Source organism: Triturus cristatus, chromosome 6 (assembly GCF_964204655.1).
Source record: "Triturus cristatus chromosome 6, aTriCri1.1, whole genome shotgun sequence".
NCBI classification, from domain to species: domain Eukaryota; kingdom Metazoa; phylum Chordata; class Amphibia; order Caudata; family Salamandridae; genus Triturus; species Triturus cristatus.
The window spans coordinates 557,342,336-557,359,953 of NC_140589.1; the positions used below are offsets into that span (position 1 = coordinate 557,342,336).

Consider the following 17,618-nt stretch of genomic DNA (forward strand, 5'->3'; position numbering starts at 1 on the left):
GAGGCCTAGTAGCGAAGGGGATATTTGTAATACAAAATTTAACAGAAAACGCACAGAGACGTCATGTGAAGCAGCAATTGTTAGTTACAAATGATCGAGCAGTGGCTAATGAACAGATATTTAGATTTTGAAAATAATAAATGCAGGCCTAGCATAGATTAGTGCATCTTGAAAATAACAAGAGTGACTGCTTTGAAAAAGACAAATGTCCACACAACTAAAACATTTCTGGCCCACTTTTAGCGATCAATGTGTTTAGAAAAATAAAAATATTTTTAGATCACCCTCTTCCCTACCTACTCATTATTGTGGGTCTACTCTGGAACATCACTGTAACATTTTCAAAATTACTGTCTGCTTAGAGTTCAAATTAAATGAATAAAATAGACTGACATCTTATTTGTTTCTGTACACTCTTACAGCATTTAAAATAAAGTGTCTGAAAGTTAATTTTAGTTTGACGACTACCTATGAGGTCTAAATAATTACTTACCTAGCTACACCGGAAGATAATTCTGGCACCACAACCCTTCTACTCCAGGCCACAAGGTCATGCTCCGTGGCAATTTCACTCCTTGGTGCATTGCTGTGCATTTGCCGTACACCTTCTATTTGTCCACTACGCCTCAAACCAATATTTGGAGGTGAATGCACTTCTGTGTTAGAAACTACAGAGCCTAAGGTGCAAAAGACAAAATACCACAATTTAATACAAGACCAACACTTAAGGATACTAAAATCACAAATTCCACATACTGGCTGTTTGGCTTCCGATGTCCGTCCCGTCGCAATACACCCCCCGCCCCCCCATCCAAGACACAAACTACTTAAACAGTACAGACTGAAATGTAATCTGACTGACCAAATTAGAGTGCGAATATCAATTAATGTACAACTGTCCACAGTAAACTTCTCACTGAGTAAGTCACAGCTTCCTAGAAATTACATCTATGAACCTTATTCCCAAGCAGCAGAATGCATGCTGTCATATTTTGCAACAATATTGATTCACTGGCATATGGTGGCACATTGCAGTTTCAGACGCCGATCAGTGAAGCAATGCAAAAAGTAACATAGCATGCACAATAAGGATTCCAATTCTATTGGTGGGGTCAATTAACCCAATTTATGTATGCATTAGAGAACACAAGTAAAACCATCCGATTGAAATAAACGTCACGCATTTAAAACTTCAGTAGAGACTAGGTAATAGGGCAGCGATGAATAATGCCAAAAATACATGTCCATAACACAGGATATTCCAAAACTAAGAATGTATTCTTCTAATGACTATACCTCACTTGTGCTGACTCATATTAACCAATCAATAGAAGCATCACTTAGGAGGACCATTTCCTAGCATAACCTTATGTCTGAGCTTCTAAGTCTTTACTTGCATCAATAGTACCAATGGAGTGCCACTCGATACTGGATATCCTCAGCCTCAGTATTATCCTGCAATTATGAGCTAAAAAAGGCATCAATCAATAAAAAAGTGTCAATATGAAGAGGCAAGCAGTGACAGTGATGGCGGTTCTCTACAAAGTCTCCTGACCGAGATGGATTTTGGACTGTGCACGGGGCCCTGTTAACAATTTGGAAGGTGAAGGGGTCTCCTCATGAAGAAGAAGAGGCTGTCTAACCATGGCTGGCAGAATTATTTGCCTTAGTGAATTGGCCGGTGGAAACTTTCACCAGGTCCTAGAGGGGGGCCCTGCCGCCTACTTTGTTTACAGAGTCTAGGATGACTAATGTGGAGGCAATAACAAAATCACAGGTTTTCAGAAAGTGTAGCCTGGAAGTTAAGTGGAGTGCATGAGCTAGTGGCAGAAATACGTCTTTGACATTCGCCCATTCAGGGCTCAATTGTGACAAATAGGGGCATCAGCAAATCTCCTAATTTAAGGAAGTAACTAAATATAAAGTTAAATTAATAATGCTGCTAAATGACTGAAATATATGAAGTAAAGTCAATATTAATTAGCATGTATTATAGTATAATTAACATCCATTGCTGTTTTTTCACCTTTTTGCAAAAACAGATGTTTTTTACATTTTCTTTTTGCACTATGCACTTTATCATTCATGTTTTAGCAGTACAACATTGTAACGCTTCTTCAAAACATCCCTTAAGATGGCCGCCATGATTTTAGGACTGTAATGAAATGTTAGTCCATCATTTTTGTCGCTGAATAATCATGTGACTTACTACGTTGAAATACTGCTCTTTGATGCACGGGAAACTGACATCGGAAAAGCCGCAAGGCGAAAAGTGTCTGTCAGTGCAGGGGGGACTGCACAATAAAGTATTCTACTACAACACACCCGTGAGTGCCTTTCAATCTGAGAGCGGGCAAAGACGAGTGCTTTTGTTTTGTATACATATATATATGTATACACACATACATACATATACACATATATATATTATCTACTGGCGGTCGCCAGTAGATAGTTATAGTTAGGACCGAGTTCCCATAGGAAATCTGAAAATCCTATTTTGAATAACTTTGGCGCCGGTTGACTTATCTTCGTGAAATTTTCAAAACTAATGGGGCGTTCCGCTCAGCTCCTACCCTGAAAGTCTCGGGGTGATTCGTCAAGCGGGGGCTGAGAAAAAAGGGGGGTCCCAAAACGCGTTTTCCCCATGTATTTTCCCATAGGACCTTTAGTCGAAGGTACAGCCTGAACGGCTGAACAGAATTACTTGAAATTTGGCAAAGAGGTAGTCCTCAGGTCAGGCATGTGCCTTTTGCATATATGGTGTCAATCTGTTCAGTAGTTCCTGAGAAAATTGCAGTTAAAAGTACATAAATATCTATATGCGCGCACCAAATGTCCGCGAGCCTAATTCTGATTGGTGGTTAGATGTCAGTCAACATTCGAATCGGTCGAAATCAGGAAGTGTCGGACGCCATTTTGTGTGTGACAGTGAAAAAGAAAGGTGGAGAACGTGAAAAGGGGGCAGGGTAGAGTTCCTGACCCCCTAGCCTTTGTCAGGGGGTCCCTGAAGGACCCCGAAGGGTGAAAAAAACATTTTATTTTTTTTCAAAAAATCGCGGGGTGCGCGCACGGTGAAAAACCCTTAAAAAAAAAAACATTTTAAACTGTTTAGAAGTTTATAGAAGATATGAACTATGCTGTTCAACTTTATCCAAATAAAAAAAAAAACAGCTGAGCCATTCCATATTACAGGATACAGTCAATCTATAACTAAATACATAGGTAGTTTATTGTAAAATATATAAAAAATATAATACATACATAAATTAGCATTTAAAAAACCTTACAAATTCACTAAAAAAACCATAGGTTTCGCACACGTTATAGTTAGAAATTAGCATTTAAAAAACCTTGCAAATTCACTTAAAAAACCATAGGTTTCACACACGTTATAGTTAGCTGGACATTTCACTCGTAAAAAACCATTGAAATTCCCCCGTTATAGTTAGTTCAGCTAACTATAACTCGCGCAACCGCAATCCACTGCTGATGACGTCGCATATTACATTACTCATGACATGGTCAGTGACATAACTTATGACATCACTGATGACATATCAAATGACATCACTGATGACATCACTGATGACATCCAGTGAATATGTGTCTTTCTGAAAAATAAATATTTTTTATATATGTATATCTAAAGGTTAATGGAAGAATAAATGGGTAAATAAGTGTCTAAATGGATGGTTTTTTTTGTAAAATTAATTGTATAACTGACTTATTAACAGTATCTTAGTGAATACAGTGATGTAATATGTGACGTCATCAGCAGTGGATTGCGGTCGCGCGAGTTAGCTGAGCTAACTATAACGGGGGAATTTCAATGGTTTTTTACGAGTGAAATGTCCAGCTAACTATAACATGCGTGAAACCTATGTTTTTTTCAGTGAATTATATATATATATATATATATATATATTTGTATATACACACACACACACACACACACACACACACACACACACACACACACACCCACATATATATTTCAATTTCACCTACTGGTGGGCTCCCGCGCTTCGTTTTTATTTAGCCCTCGGGGGGGGCAAAGTCCCGGGGGCAATTTGTATATTATAATGGGGGGGGCCCCAGCCCCAGGCACCGCCACCCCCGGGGCTTTATAATAGATGGGTGGTGGGGGCTCAAAGGCCCCCCCCCAAGCCCCTGGGACCACCACCCCCGGGGCTTTATATGAATGTATGCGGGGGGGCTCATGGCCCCCCCGCAGCCCCGGGGACCGCCACCCCCCAGGGCATGTTTTAAAAAAAAAAAACAGAATAAACACGGGGGTGGGGCTCGAGCTCCACCCACACGTCCCGGGGACCACCACCCACCGGGCCTTTAAATTAAGTGGGAGGTGGGCCGCCCAGCCCCCCCCCCCCCTGGAGCCAATGATGGCCCTGGGGACCGCCACCCCCCAGGGTCAGTTCCTGCAGTGTCCCGTGGTGCTCACCCCCGAGACACTGCTGTTTGCAATGGCAGGGCGGGAGCCTCGTGGCTCCCACCCTGCCATTTCAAACTGCTTTGCTTCATTGAAGCGAGAGCAGGGAAACCTGCTCTCGCCTTCAATGAAGCAAAGCAGATTGCTTTTCCACATGGGGAGCAGCATGTTAGCTGCTCCCCATGTGGAAAAGCAATGCCGGCTCCCGCAGGAGGCGGGGAGCTGGCTGGGACCGTGGGGGGATTGGGGACACCCCCATGGTCCCCAACGAGGTGGCCAGGCCCCGAGGGATGGGGTACCCGGGGCCAGTTGTGGCCCGGGAGGGGGGCCACGTGGCCCCCCCTCCTAGAATTTTTTATTATTTTTTTTTTATAAACGTCCCCGGGGCCAAAAGGGGCCACATGAGGGGGGCAAGGCAGCCCCCCTCCAAGAAACAAAAAAAAAAAAAAAAAGGAAAGGGCCATGCCCCAGGGGATGCGGTCCCCGGGGCAAATTAAGGCTTCGGGAGGGGGGCCACGCGGCCCCCTTCCCGATTTTTGTTTAAAAAAAAAAAATGCGGGCAGGCCCTGGGGGATGGGGTCCCCAGGGCCAATAAATTAGAAAAAGAAGGGGGGCTACACAGCCATGCCCCTATCCCCTTCCTCCTGTCCTCCATGGTCCATTTTACTGCCACACCCTTCTGCCCTCCCTGATCTGTTGTGCTGCAACTGCTCCTCCTGCCTGCCCCGCGCGGTCTGTTGTGAGGCCCCTTTCCCTGTACTCTCTTGTCTGGGCCCAGGTCCTGACCCTCCCTTCTATCCTCCATGGTCCTTTGTGCATGCCCCTGCACCCTCCTTCTTGCCCATCATAGCCATTGTGCTGCCACTAACCCTCCCGCTTGCCATGCATGGTCTTCTGTGCTGCCATGGCCCCTCCCACCTTCCCTGTGTCGTCTGCTAGCTGCCCCTGACCCCCTCCCACCTTCCCTCCATGGTCTGTGTGTAGGTCACCATAGTCTCATTGTTGCTCTCCATGGTGTGTCTTGTTTCTAGTGCCCATCCTGTCTGACCTCCATGGTCATCTTGCTGGTCCTGCCCTGCCACCTTGACCCCAGCCCTCTGTTTCCATGTGCAGACCCCCTATTCCCTCCCTCCTGGCTTGTCTGTTCCACTGTAATGCCCCTGATCAGTCCCTCCTGCCCTTTATAGTCCGTTATGCTGCAGCTTTCTCTCCTCTTTGTCCTTTATGGTCAGCTAGCTACCATTGCCTCTTTCCCATCTGTTCTCTGTTGTCCATGTGCATGGTCCTGTCCCCTCCCTATTGCTTTCTATGGATTGTTGTGCTGCACTCCCGTCCCGCATGCGCTGTGTGGTGTATTGTGCTGCTGCAAACCCTGATGCCTGCCCTGTAGGGTCAGTTTGGTGCACCTCTCCATGTCCCTCCTGTCCTTTGTTGTCCGAGTCCATGTCCCTACCCCAATTCCTCCTGCCTACCATGATTCAATGTACCATACTTGCGAACATTTTGAACTTGGTAAGAGGGAGATTTTGAAAAAAACTGGGGTATTGATTTTCCCCTTTGAGTTACATTGAAAAAGAGGAGATTGTAGACAGGAGACAGATCAAATAAAGCCCATTTGAGCTTAAAAACATTGGACGTTTCCTGGCTGAAACGGGTCTGTTGGCATGTATGGTTGTACTACCACTGCCTCTTCCTTCTGCCCACAATGGTCTATTATATTGCCACAGCCTCTCTTGCCAGTCCTGTATTGTTGGTTTGTTGCCCCTGCCCCCCTTTCCACTGCCCTCCATAGTCTGTTGTGCTGCCACTGCCCTTCCTGCCTGCCCAGTGTGGTCAAATTGTTGCCTCTGCACTCTCCTACCTGCCTTCAATTTTCAGAGTCCGTGCCCCTGGCCTCAGCCTCTCAACAGTACCCCAATGAACAACTAGATTGCTAACATTCTATATTTATTACAAAGGTGTGGAACGCCTGACGTCATCTTGATGTAATCAAAACTGTAATACCTAGAGTATTTCCTTTAGAAATTACATATATGAGAGGGTCTTATTTGCATCAAAATTATGGTTAGTGCTCTAAAAAACTAAAATGAGGACATATTTTCTGAGTTTTCAAATAGCGACAAAGAACTTTAAAATTATTTGTAATCTTTATGTTTTTTTATCCAGTTGACCACTTGATTAAATGTTGCACCTTGGCGAGAGGATGTGGTGTTACTTCCGGAGCTGCAGACTTTGCAACTGGGGAACCAGGTTGGAGTTTCTGCTTCAGCTCAACATTCTGTGATTCTCGTCAAATCACTTAATCTCCCCATGTCTACAACCAAAATGAATTTGATCTTGTGTGATGTAACCAATGCTCATGTAAAGCATTCCAATACCTGACAAGTCTGCACTATATAAAACTGCAAATAGACAAAAAATAAGTGTTTTGCACACTTCTGTCATTGGGCTACATGTGGGCTACATCTGGGTGATATGTGTGCTGCATTTAGGCTCTTTTGTGTCTGGTGGCCATCTTGGGAGATTTATTTGTTATGAAGTTTCCTAATTTCCTCATTTACTGCAGTCTCCTCAGTAGGAAATGCTTTCAGTTTTTTACTTTGATTCCATCAAGAAGCTATTCAGATATGTCACACATTTGCCATACATTCTGAATGGTAGCACTCTAGTTGCTCATTAGATCACTGTAGTAAAGCTACTGCTCACCAGAGAAGTCTGCTGCTGGTATTCAAAGTGCATGGTCAGAATTTTTTAGTGAAATAGAAGAGGATTTGAGAAGTCACTCAAAATGTGCGCTATTTTTTCTTTCTGCAGCACTAATCATACTTTCTATGGCAAAATAAACCCCCTCATGTTGTTCCTTTTTAAATTAAATGTTTTAAGAATTACCACTTTATTCCAACCAAGATGGCTTCAGGTGTGCCATACGTTTGTCATAAGTAGAACTGTTAGCGCTCTAGTTGTTCTTTAGAACACTCTGGGAAGCCGCAGTAGAACACAAAGGAATCAAATGACAGTCTCTGCCCTTGTTGGATGTACATGTTTTACTGAGAATGTCAGACTTCATTCTCACATGACTGAGAAAGATAATGTGAATTTACAGAATATACGCTCTGTTAGCTTATAGATCACCTGCCAAACCTCTGTGGGAAAAGCATGAGAAAATAGTTCTCTCAAACATGAGTCATGATATCACAGCAGAAGGCTTTTTCACATGGTAAAATCGCCTTAGAACACACCACAGTTCCTAAAATGAGTATGGTACCATCAACAAATGATTTATAATGTAACTAAAGTCTTAAAACCTTCTATTAACTGCAATGCTTTTTAATGAGGTGTTGACATGTATATTGGTCCCAAGATGGCTGCCAACACTTCTTGGATGAAGTGCTGACAGCCAATCAGATCTCACGATGAGATGTGTGGTTAGGCTACGCCCATATATATATGTGATTTTACTTTTGATTTTCTCAGGAACTACTGAACGGATTTACACCATTTAAGCAAAAGGCACATGCCTGACCTGAGAACTACCTCTTTGCCACATTTCAAGTAATTCTGTTCAGCCGTTCGGGCTGTACCTTCGACTAAAGGTCCTATGGGAAAATGCATGGGGAAAACGTGTTTTGGGACCCGTCTTTTTTCTCAGCCCCCGCTTGACGAACCACCCCGAGACTTTCAGGGTCGGAGCTGAGCGGAAAATTTCACGAAGATAAGTCAACCGGCGCCAAAGTTATTCAAAATAGAATTTTCAGATTTCCTATGGGAACTCGGTCCTAACTATAACTATCTACTGGCGCGACCGCAATCCACTGCTGATGACGTCACATATTACATCACTCATGACATTACTCATGACATCACTGATGACATCATCCAGTGAATATGTGTCTTTCTGAAAAATAAATATTTTTTATATATGTATATCTAAAGGTTAATGGAAGAATAAATGGGTAGATAAGTGTCTAAATGGATTTTTTTTTGTAAAATTAATTTTATAACTGACTTATTAACAGTATCTTAGTGAATACAGTGATGTAATATGCAACGTCATCAGCAGTGGATTGCGGTCGCGCGAGTTATAGTTAGCTGAACTAACTATAACGGGGGAATTTCAATGGTTTTTTACGAGTGAAATGTCCAGCTAACTATAACATGTGTGTAGAAACCTATGTTTTTTTCAGTGAATATATATATATATATATATATACACACACATATATATATATTCACAGAAAAAACCATAGGTTTCAGGGGTGTTATAGTTAGCTGGACTTTTCACTTGTACAAAACCATTGAAATTCCCCCGTTATAGTTAGTTCAGCTAACTATAACTCGCGCGCCCGCAATGCACTGCTGATGACGTCACATATTACATCACTCATGACATGGTCAGTGACATCACTCATGACATCACTGATGACATCTCAAATGACATCACTGATGACATCACTGATGACATCACTGATGACATCATCCTTGTGATAGAGTGGCAGACCTCCTCTCACCCTAATATAACCTTTGATACACACATTCAAAAATAGAGACTAAAATTTTCAAAACAATGGACATACCAACAGTCCTATACAGTCACTCATACATGTACTCACTCATCATATGTACTCATACACCTATACATCCTGTTACACAATGCCACTCATCCATAGAGTTACTCACACACATAGTCACTCATGCTAATAAAGAATCAAACATACATTTACTTGCATATACAGTTATACACACACCACCATACTTACTTCTACGGAAACTTACACATACTTAGTCTTTTAAACAATCACTTATAGAAACACATACTTATTCATACAGGAACTCTTTCAATCTCTCACTCTCACATATACTCACATATATACACCAATAGTCACATATACTAGTTTAAAACATATGTAGTTACTCATAAAGACACTATAGAGACAGTCATTCACTCACTAACACACCCATACACACACTCATCCACCCATACAGTCCTGCACACATGCTGTGTTCAACACATACAGTGAGTCACTCATTCATGCACCTATGCACTACGTAATACCCCCCACCGAACCATGCAGACACTCAGACTGATACTCAAAAAACCAACTAATAACCTATATAGACACCCATGTAGCTTCTCACCAACCCATGCAGCCACTTATACACAAAGTGAGAGACTGATACAGATATTTACATATTTAAACATTACTCACTAAGCCATGTATTCACTATGATACACTTAATCAGTCAGTTACACAATCAATTTTTCAAAAACAAATCATCCATTTAGACACTTATATACCCATTTATTCTTCCATCGACCTTGAGATATACATATATAAAACATATTTAATTTTCAGAAAAACACACATTCACTGGATGATGTCATCAGTGATGTCATCAGTGATGTCATTTGAGATGTCATCAGTGATGTCATGAGTGATGTCACTGACCATGTCATGAGTGATGTAATATGTGACGTCATCAGCAGTGCATTGCGGGCGCGCGAGTTATAGTTAGCTGAACTAACTATAACGGGGGAATTTCAATGGTTTTGTACAAGTGAAAAGTCCAGCTAACTATAACACCCCTGAAACCTATGGTTTTTTCAGTGAATTTCTGAGGTTTTTTAAATGCTAATTCCTAACTATAACGTGCCTGAAACCTATGGTTTTTTCTGTGAATTTCAAAGGTTTTTTAAATGCTAATTTCTAACTATGCCTACAGAGATAGGACATGTGAAGAAAGAAGAAAAAATGCACAGAAAGAAACAAAAGAAGTGCAGAAAGAAGCAACAGAAGTCCTCAAATACGAAGATAAGTGCAGGAAGAAGGATAACGTGCAGAAAGAACAAAAAGAAGAGCAGAAAGAAGCCTTGTTGCAAAATCATCCTGTACCCTCAACTTTTTCAGACGGATACTGGTGGTAACTGAGTCTGACTAACCAGTCCTAGAGCCAGTGCTATGTTAAAAGACACTTAGAATACAGTGAAAACACCTACATACACTAGAGAACATTATGCGTTGGGGTCCCCCTGTGATTAGTATGACCTCCTCTGTAAGCCCCTAGTATATAATAGGGCATGGGGATTAAAACTACCTCTTAAAACAGGCCACAGGGCGTTTTTGCACACGTTAACTCAGGCCCCGTCCCCTCCCTTCACCACTGTGAAAACAAGCCCTGTGTCCATTTTTAGTTGGGAGATTAAGTTCATTTGAATCCTGAGGGTCCCTAGGGTCCAACTAGCCCACTAGGTACCTCCAGTAAGTGCCACAGAGCTGCGTTGCAGAGAGGTGTAAAAAGTGGCACGGCCTGGACCACCTCTCTGCAATGCAGCTCAGTGGCGCTTACTGGAAGCACTTGGTGGGCTAGTTAGCCCCCAGGGGCCCTCAGTATTGAAGGGAAATTATATCCCCAATTTAAAACGTGCCATAGTGCGTGTTTGCACACGTCACCTCAGGCCCCGTCCCTCCCTTCACCACTGTGTAAACGCGCCCTGTGGCTGTTCTAAGTTGAGAGATTAAGTCCCCTTGAATCCTAAGGGTCCCTAGGGTCAAACTAGACCACTAGGTACCTCCAGTAAGCGCCACAGAGCTGCGTTGCAGAGAGGTGTAAAAAGGGGCTTGGCCTCAGAACACCTGGCTGCAGCGCAGCTCCCTGGCGCATACTGGAGATGCCTGTTGGGGGCGCGTTTGCAGAGTGCTGCACGGAGGGGGCATGGCCTACGGCACGATGCCAGTCTTTTATTTATTTTAGTTTTTTAAGAAGGGGGGCTGTTTGGTTCCCCTTCTTATTCTAATTTATTGGCCCTGATGACCCCATCCCCCAGGGCCAGTCTCCTAATTATATTTTTTTGACCCCAATCCCCAGGGCCGGCCACTGTTTTTTATTATTTTTAAAAAATATATATTTATAGACACACCTAGGACATGCTGGACAAACCGTACGTACCTATCACCATGACGATTTGCGTGATATTCATTAAAAGGCGACTATGCATGCAATGAATCCACGTGGAATGTATTTACACCACTAGTGAAGCTCTGACATGTCTGATGCCCTACCGTGCCTAATCCCGGTAGACACCCTTGTCGTTTATTTATACAAACATGGGTAGCTATTGACGGGCACATTTAATACACATGCACACCAAGCCATTCAAAGGGGATTCGACAAAAATTCGACCAAAACTATGCAAGAAACCCCCCTCACGGTTAATAAAACACACATCCGGATGTGTAATACTTTTTATTTGACTCTCTGGAAAGGGGACGAACATCACTTGAGAGTCACAGGGCACTCCTGACAGAGCCCAATGCTGTGTTACACCCACCATTGCCTGCCGAGTGCCACACACCTCTGTGTTGTATTCCACTAGCTAGTGCATATGCTATGACACTCTCTAGCCCATGTGCACTGTAACACCACCCCGTGAATATGTCATGCCACACTTGTCTTCGCACGGGTTATATTGCCCCATCTAACGTGCCTTCCTCGATGCCTATGTTATAACGCACAGTGCTATGCCATACATATTACAATCTGGGATCCATATCTTTGTCACAGTGCATATGCAACGTTACACTCCCCAGCACATATTTTATATTACAACTTTAAAGACTAGTTAGGTTACACAACACTGCCCTGTGCATATTACACTCCAAGGCGCATATCGCATAGCACGCGCTAGTGCCTGTGCTATCTCGCACTCTCCAATGAATCTGTCATTGCGCACAATGTATTGCATATTATATTTCACGCCCGGTTCATCTTATATCACACTTTTTGGTGCATAGTTTATACCATACACTATATCTAGTTTTCATTTTCAATCGTGCTCTCAGGACTATGTTCTATATAACACTGTGTTCACCTACCCTTTTCACAGGCATTACATTTTGCGATAGGGGGTGGAGGGTCAGGGGGTGTTTCTGCCAAGTGAGCCCGGAGTCACAGTCACAAACGTCCTCTTCTTCCTGAATAAAAGTGAGATTATGCTGCATACTTGTTCATATTTTAAGTAGTTCGCACAGACACAATGTTTTAAAAACAATAAAGTTCCTAATACCCGCCTTCTCAGAACAGTTAGCTTGCTGCCCCATCCCCTTCCTCCCTATCCTCTGTTGTGTGAATCCATGGACTAGCCTCCTCCCTCCTGCCATGCATGGTCTGATGTGCTGCCACTGCCCTCAATTTAGTATGATGTACCAGTCCACTCCTCCTGCCCTCCATTGCCCAATTCTATGCCCCATCATTGACCTCCTGCTTAAATTCTGTGCTTAGCTTGCTGCCCCTATTCTCCTTCCCCCTGCCCTCCGATGTCTTTGTGCATGCCCCTGCTCCATCCTTTTTGCCCACCATGTCCCATGGACCTGCCACTCCTATCTACTCTGAGTGTTCTGTTGAGCTGCCACTCCCCTCCCACCTGCCTAGCATTGTCAGATGACTGTAACCTGTCCCTGCCACCTCCACCCTGCCTGTCCACATGCCATGCCCCTATCCTCTTCCTCCTGTCCTACATGGTCCATTGTACTGCCACACCCTTCTGCCCTCCCTGGTCTGTTGTGCTGCAACTGCTCCTCCTGCCTGCCCCGTGTGGTCTGTTGTGAGGTCCCTTCCCCTGAACTTTCTTGTCTGTGCACAGGTCCTGACCCTCCCTTCTATCCTCCATCGTCCTTTGTGCATGCCCCTCCACCCTCCTTCTTGCCCATCATAGCCATTGTGCTGCCACTAACCCTCCCACTTGCCATGCATGGTCTTCTGTGCTGCCATGGCCCCTCCCACCTTCCCTGTGTGGTCAGTTAGCTGCCCCTGACCCCCTCCCACCTTCCCTCCATGGTCTGTGTGTATGCCATCACAGTCTCACTGTTGCTCTTCATGGTGTGTCTTGCTTCTAGTGCCCATCCTGCCTGACCTCCATGGCTATCTTGCTGCTCCTGCCCTGCCCCCTTGCCCCCAGCCCTACTCCCTCCCTCCTGGCTTGTCTGTTCCATTGTAATGCCCCTGATCCGTCCCTCCTGCCCTTTATGGTCTGTTATGCTGCAGCTTTCTCTCCTGTCTGTCCATTATGGTCAGCTAGCTACCATTGCCTCTTGCCCCTCTGTTCTTTGTTGTCCATGTGCATGGTCCTGTCCCCTCCCTCTTGCTTTCTATGGATTGTTGTGCTGCACTCCCGTCCTGCATGCCCTGTGTGGTGTATTGTGCTGCTGCAAACCCTGATGCCTGCCCTGCAGGGTCAGTTTGGTGCACCTCTCCATGTGCCTCCTGTCCTCTGTTATCCAAGTCCATGTCCCTATCCCATTTCCTTCCATGATCCAATGTACCATACTTGCGAACATTTTGAACTTGGTAAGAGGGAGATTTTGAAAAAAAACTGGGGTATTGATTTTCCCCTTTGAGTTACATTGAAAAAGAGGATATTGTAGACAGGAGACAGATCAAATAAAGCCCATTTGAGCTTAAAAACATTGGACGTTTCCTGGCTGAATCGGGTCTGTTGGCATGTATGGTTGTACTACCATTACCTCTTCCTTCTGCCCACAATGGTCTATTACATTGCCACAGCCTTGAAGGAGGGTAGATTTTGTATCACAGGGGCCCCCTGGCCCGTTCTGTCCACACCTGAAGTATGAGACCCTTGTCCTTGCCCTGCCAGCTGCATTTGTAGGCCGTATTAAATTGACCAGCGGGTCCTGTGTTGCTATATAATTATCCTGAGACATTCTTACCACTCAGCCAGCATAAAACCCCAGTGTAGGCCCTTCTGTTCAATATGTAGGCCTCTTTGTTAAATTGACCATAGCTCTGCAATTTTAGTGTATAGCAGTCTGAAGGCAGGTCTGCGAGGCCTTCTGCTCCAAACTAGTAGCCCCCACCCTACCCGAGTGCTCCGTGCTCGGTATCAAAGTTCAACATCCCCCTGAAGCTGTCGACATACAGTAGGCTGCATCCTGGACTGGTACTTGCTTCCTGGGCAGGTTTCCCGCTTTTAAGGAAGTGGCAACCGCAGAGCGTCAAGTTAGGAGAACTGATGAGATTTTATACATGAATATATTGAATTCCCGTACAATACCCATTATTTTCTGCTTGCTCTATGGAACTTACGATAAGCGATTGGCCTGAGAGACTGACCTTTTCACCCAGTCCATTGTCAGCATTAAGTGGGTAAATGACGAAATGTCTGGTAAAATCTGCAGACGAAGCTTTTGGGTAGCATACGTAGGTAGATGTAGCGTGCAAAGGAGCCCACAAAATGATATAAAAAGGGAGCACCCACAGATATCGACGGACTACCTCGCCGTCTGTATGTAGGTTAACAGGCAGTGCAGGTTTTCCCCAAGAGCTGGGAGCTCTTGTCTTCCTTTGCTTAAAATGTCTTGCTCTGCTTTGCTTGAAGTATCTTATTCTATTTTACCTATATGAAATGTCATGTTATGTTTAACCATTGTTCTCTTTACTTTTGCATTTAAAAGATTTTGTATTGTAATTGCAGGAATGCTTGCTCTAAGAGTAAACGTGAGTGTTCCTAGGTAACATTTTCCTTGGTGTAACTTGTTTCTCATGATGCATTTATAGATGTGTTTTCTCTCTCTCTCTGTCAGTACATTAATTGAGATACAGAGAATATCATGACAGCTGTATGATTATCTGCATTCTGTATTTTGTACTTTATGTCTCTATTCTGCGGTTTCTTTGAAGTTGCATCTTCTCATTAAACTGCCATTGTATTCTGCCTCCAATTCCATGTCTCATATGTCTGTTTTCTTCATTTTTGGAGCAAGCGTTCCTAGGCACCCCGGCTCAAATTAAGGTGCCCCTTTTGTCCCTGACTCACTCTCCTGCTCAGTTCTGTGGTGGCTCCCGGGTATCTGGGGACCGCCCCTAGCTTCCTTGACCCGTAATAGATCTTCCCTCCAACAGCCTCTCTTGCAAGTCCTGTATTGTTGGTTTGTTGCCCCTGCCCCCCTTTCCACTGCCCTCCATAGTCTGTTGTGCTTCCACGGCCCTTCCTGCCTGCTCAGTGTGGTTAAATTGTTGCCTTTGCACCCTCCTACCTGCCTTCAATTTTCAGAGTCCGTGCCCCTGGCCTCTGCCTCTCAACAGTATCCTAATGAACAACTAGATTGCTAACATTCTATATTTATTACAAAAGTGTGGAACGCCTGACATCATCTTGATGTAATCAAAACTGTAATACCTAGAGCATTTCCTTTAGAAATTACATATATGAGAGGGTCTTATTGGCATCAAAATTATGGTTAGTGCTCTAAAAGACTAAAATAAGGACATATTTTCTGAGTTTTCAAATAGCGACAAAGCACTTTTAAATTATTTGTTATCTTTATGTTTTTTATTCAGTTGACCACTTGATTAAATGTTGCACTTAGGGAAGAGGATGTGGTGTTACTTCCAGAACTGCAGACTTTGCAACTGGGGAACCAGGTTGAAGTTTCTGCTTCAGCTCGACATTCTGTGATTCTGGTCAAATCACTTAGTCTCCCCATGTCTACAACCAAAATGAATTTGTTCTTGTGTGATGTAACCAATGCTCATGTAAAGCACTCCAATACCTGACAAGTCTGCACACTGCAAAAACACAAAATAATAAGTGTTTTGCACACTTCTGTCATTGGGCTATATTTGGGCTACATCTGGGTGATTTTGGGCTACATTTGGGCTCTTTTGTCTCCGGTGGCCATCTTGGGAGATTTATTTGTTATGAAGTTTCCTAATTTCCTCATGTACTGCAGTCTCCTCAGTAGGAAATGCTTTCAGTTTTTTACTTTGATTCCATCAAGAAGGTATTCAGATATGTCACACATTTGCCATAAATTCAGAATGTTAGCACTCTAGTTGCTCATTAGATCACTGTAGTAAAACTACTGCACCATGGAAGTCTGCTCCTGGTATTAAAAGTGCATGTTTCAGTCTGCATGTCAGAATTTTTTAATGAAATAGAAGAGGATTTGAGAAGTCACTCAAAATGTGCCCTCATTTTCTTTCTTCAGCATTAATCATAATTTCTATGGCAAAATGAACCTCCTCATTGTGTTCCTTTTTAAATTAAATGTTTTAAGTGTTACCAGTTTATTCCAATCAAGATGGCTTCAGGTGTGCCATACTTTTGTCATAATGAAGACAGTAAGCGCTCTAGTTGTTTTTAAGAACATTCTGGGACATTCTGTCATTGGGCTATACTTGGGCTACATCTGGGTGATATTTGGGCTACATTTGGGCTCTTTTGTCTCTGGTGGCCATCTTGGGAGACTTATTTGTTATGAAGTTTCCTAATTTCCTCATTTACTGCAGTCTCCTCAGTAGGAAATACTTTCAGTTTTTTACTTTGATTCCATCAAGAAGGCATTCAGATGTGTCACACATTTGCCATAAATTCAGAATGTTAGCACTATTTTTGCTCATTAGATCACTGTAGTAAAGCTACTGCTCACCAGGGAAAACTGCTGCTGGTATTGAAAGTGCATGTTTCAGTCTGCATGTCAGAATTTTTTAATGAAATAGAAGAGGATTTGAGAAGTCACTCAAAATGTGCCCTAATTTTTCTTTCTGCAGCACTAATCATACTTTTTATGGAAAAATGAACCCCCTCATTTTGTTCCTTTTTAAATTAAATGTTTTAAGAGTTACCACTTTAATCCAAGCAAGATGGCTTCAGGTGTGCCATACGTTTATCATAAGTAGGACTGTTAGCGCTCTAGTAGTTCTTTGGAACACTCTGGGAAGCTGCAGTAGAACACAAAGGAATCAACTGACAGTCTCTGTCCTTGTTGGATGTACATGTTTTACTGAGAATGTCAGACTTCATTCTCACATGACTGAGAAAGATAATGTGAATTTACAGAAAATAAGCTCTCAGTTTAGCCTATAGATCACCTTCCAAACCTCTGTGGTAAAAGCATGAGAAAATATTTTTCTCTCAATCATGATATCCCAGCAGAAGGCTTTTTCACATGGTAAAATCACCTTAGAACATACCACAATTCCTAAAATGAGTATGGTACCATCAACAAATGATTTATAATGTAACTAAAGTCTTAAAACCTTCTATTAACTGCAATGCTTTTTAATGAGGTGCTATCATGTATATTGGTCCCAAGATGGCTGCCAACACTTCTTGGATGAAGTGCTGACAGCCAATCAGATCTCAGGATGAGAT

At 43.2% G+C, this 17,618-nt stretch overlaps 1 protein-coding gene across 4 annotated transcripts in view; it reads right to left on the minus strand.

Annotated features, from left to right (window-relative positions):
* Window positions 1–17,618, minus strand: part of PHIP (PHIP subunit of CUL4-Ring ligase complex) — a 1,862,070-nt gene that overhangs the window by 1,115,039 nt on the left and 729,413 nt on the right. For all 4 annotated transcript variants that reach the window (XM_085610989.1, XM_085610988.1, XM_085610991.1 and 1 more), the window contains exon 19: window positions 494–677. In XM_085610989.1, the coding sequence (XP_085467115.1) occupies window positions 494–677 (184 nt within the window). The remainder of the gene's footprint in view (window positions 1–493; window positions 678–17,618) is intronic.